Source organism: Cucumis melo, chromosome 5 (genome assembly GCF_025177605.1).
Source record: "Cucumis melo cultivar AY chromosome 5, USDA_Cmelo_AY_1.0, whole genome shotgun sequence".
NCBI lineage: Eukaryota > Viridiplantae > Streptophyta > Magnoliopsida > Cucurbitales > Cucurbitaceae > Cucumis > Cucumis melo.
Window position 1 is genome coordinate 4314628 of NC_066861.1, and position 9334 is coordinate 4323961.

The following is a 9334-nucleotide window of genomic DNA, read 5'->3' on the forward strand; positions in this document are numbered from 1 at the left end:
TATTCAATGAAGTGTCATGAAAATATATCGATAATCCAAAATGAACGAACCAAAATAGTCACGTTTTGACTTTGATAGCATAAGTATAATTCAATCAACTGATTATATGATTATAATTCAAATCTGGGTTTAGAAGGTTTGAAATTAGAATTGAGAAATGTGATGAAGTTTAAAGAGAAAGTCAAAGAGATTGGGAAAGAGAGATGTTAATTAAGTGTTGGACTAAATCAATGTAGTGATGTGAATATTTGTCTCAAATCTTCTTCTATTCCTTCATTTAATATCTGACAAAATTGAGCTCTTTATCCCTACGATCGTAGGTCAACCCTATACATTTCTTTTTCAACATTTTTCATTGCCTTATATTTCTTATCACCCAACTTACATATCCAATCCTCTCACTTTTTCACTCTAAATATACTATTAATCTCACTCATTCTATAACTAAATAATTAAATTTGTCTCTATTTTGCCATCAAATTTTTAAAAGTCCAATCAATTTTTTAACTTTCAATCTTTTTTATCTAACCAGGTTTTGAATTTTAAAACAAATCAATCCTTAAATTTTAATTTTGTATATAATATATCTAAGAGGCTTTAACTTATTTCGATAGGTTTTAAATTTTAAATTCATTATTAAAATTTTATGACACGTAAAAGTCATATACACAAAATATGAAATTTAATAAATATAAAATTAAGAGTTAAAAAATTGTACCAAACAATTTTTAAAGGAGGAATAAAAATAGTAAAGAAGAAAATTTGTAATTTAACCCAAGGAAGAAAATGAGAGGATGAGAAATAAAATAAAAAGAGAATTAGATAGATATTAAACCTCCATCTCCATGATTAGAGGTGAAAGCAACCAACAAACAATAATTAACAAAGAACTCAACAACAACAAAAAAAAAAAAAACTTTACAAACCAATCATTAAACAACACACACACCATAAACTAAAAATCTCCTAAACCCCATCCCACATTCATCACCTATCATTACACAACACAACAAAACAAAACAAATTTTGAATTTGGAGGGTATAACTAAATCTCTCTCTCTCACACATTCTAACAAAATAACCATTTAAAATTCTCTTATATTATTTTTCTTTTATTTATGAAATTCAAAATATCACATTTTTACTTTTTAAGATTGAATTAACTTTTAAAATGTAAGAACCAAATAAATTCAAATTTTAGGGACCAAGAAAGATATTTTTAGTGAAGTGGAATTTAGGCGTCGAGGACTCTGAGAAGATGAAGAAGAGCAAGAAAGAGATTAACGATGTCAAGATAAAGGGAGACAGCAGCCCAAATATAATCATCGTAAGTGAATCGTTTGATGAGATTGTCGGTGTCGTAAACTATGTAACCGCAAAATATTAACGCCGACAACCCACTGAATATCATCACCGACAGTTTTCCGAGTGGGAAAAATATCTGTTTTTATAGAGAGAGAGATAACAAGTTAGGGCAGGCCCAATAAGGAAGATGGGCTTTGTGTTGAGAGAAGGCTGTCCAATAAGTTAATTTTACCTGGATGAGGCCGAACATGAAGAGTACGAGGAGAGAGGCGAAGAGAAATGGGCCGAGGAAGTTGAAATCGTGGCCTCGTTTCACGGCCCAAAATGTGTAGAGAGTTAGGCCCACTACTACTCCGGATGTTAGAGCCGCTGCCTCTAGTATTATCTCCCCTGTTTTATATTTGTAATGAGACATTTTATTTGGTTTTGTATGTGATTTTCAATAGTTTATCTAAGTTTTTAATAATAATAATAATAAGCTTAAATTTGTTAGGAATGATAAAAAGAAATTGTTAACTTCAGCTTATTTTGAGGATTTTGAATTAACCATGGTTAAAAGCTATGGATTCAACAATATAGGACATAGAGTCTATAAAATCAACTTGAATCCATTGGCTCGCCCAAATTAGGGAAAATAATACAAACTAATTAAAAGTTTAGAGATAAAATTCCAATTCCTAGTACAACTAAAAAACCATATTAATTCAAGCATTCAACAAAAGAAAATTCTTGGTAAAACTCTTTTTTTTTTTTTTTTTTTTTTAAGAATAAAACCCTAATGATTTTAGAAAAATGAAAATTTGGATTTTAATTATTTTAAAACCTAATCTGCCCTTCAAAAACTGAAAAGAAAAAACTAAATCAATCATAGTTTGACAGATTCAGCAAAGAAACCGCTAAACCGATGGACTAATTATGAGAAAAACAAATAATTATAATGAATGGCAATGGTAGAAATAATAATAATAGCAAAGTTAAACAACTGCAGGAGTGTTATGGAAGAGATCAAATATTGCAATATGATCCGACAAATTTTGCTCTATTTGCCATTTCTTTATATATTGCTATTGCTATATCTGCTGATATTTTAAATATAAATTAGTATATTTGGAAAGGAAAGAAAAAGAAAAAGAAAAAGAAAGAAGAATGGAAGAAGAAAAAAAAAATTACCTTTGGTGAATGCACAAGTTATTCCAACAGAAAAGGCAATCCCAATTGTAAAGAGAGTAAGCAATATAAAATTCCATGGATGATGCCTATGATAAGCATACAACGGACAAAGAACTGCAACAAAACAAATTATTAACCCCTAATTGTTTTTTCTTTCTTTCTTTAATGAGAAAAAAGTTTAACAAAGAAAAAAGGAAATATAACCTATGAAAGTGAAGATGACGATGCCAATGTAAGCGATGATACCAGGAGTGGTTTTGACGAAGAAATTTGGAATGGGACGGATGAAAACCACGGCCGCAGCAACCGCGGCGGTGAGAAGCAATTGCATAGAGATGATGGCATACACTTTACGGATGAATCCCCACCGAAGTTGAGGACTCTCCATCATCATGGGATAAATTTCGTCGTTTTCTACATCTCTATTTTTTGTCTGTCCCATTGGGATTTTGGGTTTAGTTTCTTTTTTTTCTAACAAAGAATTTTGATGGGAATGAAATCAGTTCTCTGCAAAAAGAAAGAAATTGATGGGAATTTGAAGTTAGAGTCGGAGATGGAGGCAGAGAACTGAATTGTGATGGGGAATTTTGGAAATTGAAGTTTTGGTTTTGAGTTTCTTTGGAATTTTGAAGCTAATCGTTTGTTACATTTTAAATGTAGCATTACTATTAACTGCTAATGCTTTTTTTAGTTAATGCCGCCATTCTCTCCTTCCTCTTAACTCGGTTCGGTTCACCAGCCGGTTCAGATCGGTTGAATAAAAGCATGAAAGGGCTTATCGCCTCTTCAATAACACGTACACACACAAACACAAACAAAAAGGGGATGAAAAATTGAAATCCAAACTCCCACAAACCTCACTCCCCATCGCCATGGCTATGGCTACTGCTTCTTTTCCTCCTCCCTTGCCCACCGCCGGCTCTGCAACTTTGTCAAATGTGTTCGAGATCGGAAAATTCAACGCGGTGCTTGAAAAGGTCGAACCGGATGGATGTTGCTCGTCTGGGCGATTCCTTCCGCCGAAGCCACTGCTGATCGGCCGGCCTTCCGAAGCCGGAGAGTTCCCGGTGCTGTTGCTCGTCCATGGGTATCTCCTTTACAACACTTTCTACTCTCAGCTCATCCATCACATCGCCTCTCATGGCTTCATCGTCGTCGCCCCTCAGGTTCTCTTACTCTCCTTTTCTTTTTAATCCATTTTATAAATTATTCTTATTCAATTAAATTATTGGTTTAATTTTCTTAATAGATGGCTACCATTTTTATAACTTAAAGCGAAGCTTCATGTTTGGGTTGTGGGTTAAGTTGCTTACCATTGGGTGTTTATCACTTGCTAAGGGTAATACTTCAAATATTTTTCTTTGATTGATTGTGTAAGAGTAAGAAAGACCAAATGTTATACATCTTGAAAAGCTTAATTGATAAAATTTGAGACACTCATACTACAAATTATAGATTGATCGAGTATGCGATTGAAACATATCATTTATTCTTTTTTCGATGTCCACTTAAGTATAAATACTAAATTTTGAGGGTTTAGGAAGAAAAAATGTTTAAGAAAACCATTATTATGAGTAGTAAAAAACATAAATGGTGAAAGCACTAAAATATCTAATGTGTTAATGCTTCATAATTTGTTGATTTTAAGTGGAATCTATAGCTCCACGCCATTGGTTTATCAAAAGACCTCCAAGTGTTACTTTGTCAACACAACATTGAAATAAAGCCATCCCCATTCCCCACTTCTTAAACCACTTTTAAGTTTATACTAGATTTTGACCCTTTTTTTGGGTTGAATTTTGCAACTTTCTAGACTTTTAAATCTTATTCTCTAGCAATTTCGTACAAAAAAAATTGATTTAAGAATTATTATATGGAAGAGATAATTTAGAGAGTTGATGGAATAACAATCCTGAGTTTAAATCAACTCTTAGTCTAGCACAAGTTGAGAGGTGAAATTCAAAATTTATTATCCAAATTTTTTAGCTTGTTGAAACAAGAGGCATTTAAGAGGACGAGTGATTTATAATAGTCTATACTAGAGGTGTAGACTATTATAATATGTGTTATTATAATGGTAGATTTGAAGGGGTGAAATGGATTATTTTAGCTCAACTCTAGGTTTGGTTCCATCATTCTCTTGTTAGAGTTCAACTTTACCATTCTTCTCAAATTTAAAATATTCTTTGGAGAAAAAGCCCGAAATCATACCAGAATGTTTATGTTCTTTAGGTCGGGGTTACCAACTTTTGCTTGGGATGATTGACATAAATGGTTAGGTTGAAATAATTGATTTTGTTGGAATTAATTTAACCAAAATGAACTTGTGTGTACAGTTATACACAGTGGCAGGACCAGACGCAAGCGAGGAAATCAAAGCAACAGCCGCCGTAATAAACTGGCTGCCCACAGGTCTCCGGCAACATCTACCACCGCACGTCAACCCAAATCTAACCAAAATAGCCCTAGCCGGCCACAGCCGCGGCGGCAAAACCTCTTTCGCCTTAGCCCTACAGAAATCCCCAAAATTATCAGCCCTAATCGGCCTCGATCCCGTGGACGGAACAGGCTCCGGCAAGCAAACCCACCCCCCAGTCCTGAAATACATCCCTCAATCCTTAGATCTAGGGATCCCGGTTCTGGTAATCGGGTCCGGTCTGGGGGAATTGAAAAGGAACCCGTTGTTTCCGCCTTGCGCTCCGAAGGGGATCAACCACGAGGAGTTTTTCAAGGAGTGTCGGAATCCGGCGTACCATTTCGTGGTGAAGGATTACGGGCATATGGATTTGTTGGACGATGAAACTGGAGGGATTAGAGGGAAGGTAAGCTACTGTTTGTGTAAAAATGGTGAATCTAGAGAGCCGATGAGGAGGTTTGTTGGTGGGGCTGTGGTTGCGTTTTTGAAGAGTTGTTTGAATGGGGAAGAAGGGGATTTGAAAGCCATTGAAGGTGGCGATTCGATCTTGCCTGTTCATCTTCAAACTATTGAATCTCTTCTCTGAAAATGGCTCACCGCTGAGTAATTTCTTATGGAAAAACATGTGGATCATCTTGATATTGAAATGGAAGGGGGGCTTGGATGAAGAACAAAGTCCAAATTATGTAGTTGTATTTAGTTTGTAGTATATACAGAACCATAGCTCACCACTCAATTATCTTTCTCATGAAAACAAGGATTCCCTAATCAACTTGGGTGAAGTCTAAAATGTAACTCGAAGAATACACATATTTACTAATTATATTATTTTATGTGTCTTTTCCAAGTTTGTTAATTATGAAAAGGATATATTTACACACCATTTATTCTATGAACTACATTTACTTTCACTTTCTCAATCAAAGTGATAGACATTAAGAACGTATTTTGAAGGGATTGAATTCCACATTCTTTAACTTGTCATAAAATTTTACATCACAAAATGGAAGGGGTAGTTGCAAATGTAGCAATTATATTCAAAATAATTATGGATATAGCAACATTTAAAAAAATTTGCAAATATAGCAAAATTTGTCAAAATCTATCAATGATAGGAGTCTATCACCGATAGACTATGTAGCAAATGTTGGTCTATCACTGATAAACCATAGGAGTCTATCAACGATAGAAGTCTATCACCGATAGATTTTGCTATATTTGCAATTTGTTTAAAATGTTGCTACATAGTTAATAATTATTCTAACAATTGCTATCCATCCTAATTACCCAAATGGGGGGATAGCAATAGGGCTGGCACATAAACTCTAAAAGGGCCGAAATATTCATTTAAGAAGCCCAATAGTTATTTTCCGAAGCCCAGGGTAAACACTTTCCGTGGGAATTTTTCGGTAATTGACGATTTCGGATCGACGAGGGTTTTCTCGCCGCCGTCGTGGAGTTCTTGATTCCGGCCAAATCTTAAAGCTTCTTCTCCATGAAAATGTCAGTTCTGAGTCCTCATTCTTCCTGTTATTCGGTTCAATATTCTTCAAATTATTTCATTCCACGATTTCTGTTAGAAATCGATGTCAAATTACTCTCGCTAACAATGTAGTTGGAAGTATTGCTTACAGATTAGAGGCCAACGCAGGCCCTCTTACGAATTTTGAGGTGCTCGACTTTTTAAGATCAAAAGGGGCAGCTAAGGATCCCACTAGGGTTCTTGCGAAAGTGTTACCATCTGAATACAAGGTTATATATTCCCCTTCTTTTGTGCTGGATTACGGTTGATGTTGCAGGTTTTCATTGATTTTTTTTTTAAAAGGTTTTTGATTATTTGAATCGAACTCCTGCTTGTAATCAAACGAGAGAAGCCGTCATTGCTTTTGTTGAGAAGTCCAAAGAGTATGATCTCGCGAAAGCTGAAATTCTCAATATCATCAATTTGCGGCCTATTACCCCGGTTGAGTTATTTCCGGTAATTTCCCCCTTCCATGACAGTTCACAGTAGTTCTTCCCTGAATTTTTAAAATTAATATTATGATATATCTCCGTTTTAAATCCATCTTATTTCTTTTCATTGATGCCTTAGTCTTTGTGTTCGAAGGTAAAGAAACTGTGAATGCCTTAGAAAGTTTGGTGGACAGAGGAAATCCATAACATTTCAGCTATTTTAGAAATATGTGTTGGAAGAGAATTACGTAGTCTTTGAAGCCTTTCATTTTTTCTGTTGACGATACAAAAAGCTTTAGATTCTCTGGCTATGAACCACATTTGTCTGATTGTTAAGAACTTCATGGAGTAGGTGTCAGAAATTGTAGTTAAATTCAACTATAGTCATCTTCATCAGTTAATCTGTAGTTCTGTAAAGACTGACTTGGGGGTAGTCGGAAGTATTCCTAAATAGCATTCAGCTTTCTGGACAGAAGTTCTACTCGTGGGTTAAGTTGCTTCAGAAATAGTACTGTGAAAGTCTTTTTTTTTTTCCTTTCCAAAACGATGGAGCCTCGTGTATTCTGCAAAATATATAACTTAACTTTTGCAAGCTGCCCAAAATTTATACTTGAAAATATTTCTGTAAATAAAAATAAAGAGCTCTTTCCGCCGTACCTCAGAGGTACCTGTAGCACTTCATGTAATTTACTTCAAAGACGTTTTTTTGGTTCTTAAGTTTTCTGCTAGAGCCTTGAACTTAAGAGTTAAGACTTAGAGATACCTCCCAAACATTCCATAACTCATGTGATCTAATCTTGGACGATTCTTAGGAGGCAAAGTTGTTTTTCAAATCCGCTTCCAAACAAATTCTTGTCGGTGGTTTTACCATGGTCCCTTTTCTATGTTGGGAACTTGGGGGACGCTTTGTTAGGAATTCTTCACATAAGAAGTTTTTGGTCGAAGGAAATGAAAATATTAATTTGGATGAATGAAATGTCGATTAATTTGGAGTCTATTACTTTTGTTTCTAGATTATAGAGAATTGTGATGTTCGTATGGGAGAAGAAGCAACTGAAAGAATGGAAGAGATGGGGTCGATGGTGGAACACGTATTCCCTACACCTCAAATTCAGCCAACGCTTGAAGCAACTCCAAATGAAGGTAACGAGGCCGAAACCATGGAAGAGCAAGAAGGAGCAGGGGATGCTGTTGAAGAACCCATCCAAACCACTTGAACCCAGTTAGAGAATTAAGTGAATGTTGGTAGATATAAGATTAAATGAGCTGCCTGTGCTTGATTTCCCTCTCAAGCCTTAACTCAACTATTCATAATGTGCGTGTAGACATGGGTTTCAGGTGAAAGATGAAACTGAGAAGGACAGTTCCCATATATAGAATGTGAAATTAAAGTCAAAGAAAGCTTTTGAGTGCTAAACAATGAAAATGGTTTGGCTTCTTTTCATCACTATTCTTCTATTTGTTAAATATACCCTAATACTTTAGACATGGAAGAAGAATCCGAGATTTTCGTTTCCCTAGGTTATTCCCATCTCCTCAAAGCAAACAGCAGAGGCAGCACATGCTCTCGACACTGAATTACTGACAGCAACAATACATGCTCTCATAATTTTAGCGTCATATCATACTTAGATACTATCTTATGCATCAGGTCAGGCCCTTTATACTTTATATTTTCTTTTCCTTTTCTTCCCTTTTCCCCATCATATAATGATCTGCAAATTTTTATTAAATCACTCTTTTAGGTTTCTTACGTAAGCTGCTTTGAGATTATTCTATTAGTGATAATAACATAGTCTATACTTTTGTTTCGTATAAGCAGTAACATTTTTAACCTAAGAAGCCGGAACTTTGTATTTTGGTAGTGTATCCATGTCTTGTTATATCATGAGATGTGTTAGACATTGTTGTATAAAGTCAAAACAAGACCAACATTTGTTAGAGATGCATTAAACACTTATTGTATTTACTAACTAAACACGTGATAAAAAACAATAAATATGAGCAAAATTCATCAACTAATTTTAAGTATATAAATGCACAAACCCATTCATCCACTTCGAATTACATATGTATGTTTGTTCATGTTTTGTTGAATCTATGTCTAGTAATTGTATCTACACTTAAGCTTTCAACTTTGTATGCTTAGATAAACATGAGAATTGAGGTATCACCAACCTTGTTTACTTGAAAATGTTTTGTTCTATAGATATAGGGTGTACAACCGTGTCCTTGTGTGTCTATATGGTTAGATAAGTTGTGGTTATTATATCTCTACACATGAAAGTGTGTGAAAACTGTCCTTGGGAATGGATAATTGTTAAGGAAGGGGGAGAGTGAAAATGAATGGACGAAAATTCATAGACATGAGGAATGGAGGGACATGGTCTTTGGTCTTGACTGCACCATCAAAAGTCTGTAAAACCCACCCTCTCCCTTCCAAACCTCTCCATCAAATCAAACCATCACTTCACCAAAAAAAAAAAAAAT

At 34.9% G+C, this 9334-nt stretch overlaps 3 protein-coding genes across 3 annotated transcripts; 2 read left to right on the forward strand and 1 right to left on the reverse strand.

Moving 5' to 3' along the window:
• Nucleotides 1-801: 801 nt before the first annotated feature.
• On the reverse strand, nucleotides 802-3238 carry LOC103491232 (protein LIFEGUARD 4-like). The gene is made up of 4 exons (XM_008451096.3): nucleotides 2680-3238; nucleotides 2476-2589; nucleotides 1538-1695; nucleotides 802-1441 (listed from the first exon to the last, which is right to left on the reverse strand). Exons 1-4 carry the CDS (start codon nucleotides 2915-2917, stop codon nucleotides 1235-1237), a joined length of 717 nt encoding a protein of 238 aa, XP_008449318.2. The 5' UTR covers nucleotides 2918-3238; the 3' UTR covers nucleotides 802-1234.
• An 18-nt stretch (nucleotides 3239-3256) lies between these two features.
• On the forward strand, nucleotides 3257-5738 carry LOC103491233 (chlorophyllase-2). The gene is made up of 2 exons (XM_008451097.3): nucleotides 3257-3641; nucleotides 4812-5738. The coding sequence occupies exons 1-2, from the start codon at nucleotides 3348-3350 to the stop codon at nucleotides 5475-5477; spliced, it is 960 nt and encodes a 319-aa protein (XP_008449319.2). The 5' UTR covers nucleotides 3257-3347; the 3' UTR covers nucleotides 5478-5738.
• A 456-nt stretch (nucleotides 5739-6194) lies between these two features.
• Nucleotides 6195-8288, forward strand: LOC103491231 (uncharacterized). The gene is made up of 4 exons (XM_008451095.3): nucleotides 6195-6394; nucleotides 6526-6643; nucleotides 6717-6869; nucleotides 7858-8288. The coding sequence occupies exons 1-4, from the start codon at nucleotides 6387-6389 to the stop codon at nucleotides 8059-8061; spliced, it is 483 nt and encodes a 160-aa protein (XP_008449317.2). The 5' UTR covers nucleotides 6195-6386; the 3' UTR covers nucleotides 8062-8288.
• Nucleotides 8289-9334: the final 1046 nt, after the last annotated feature.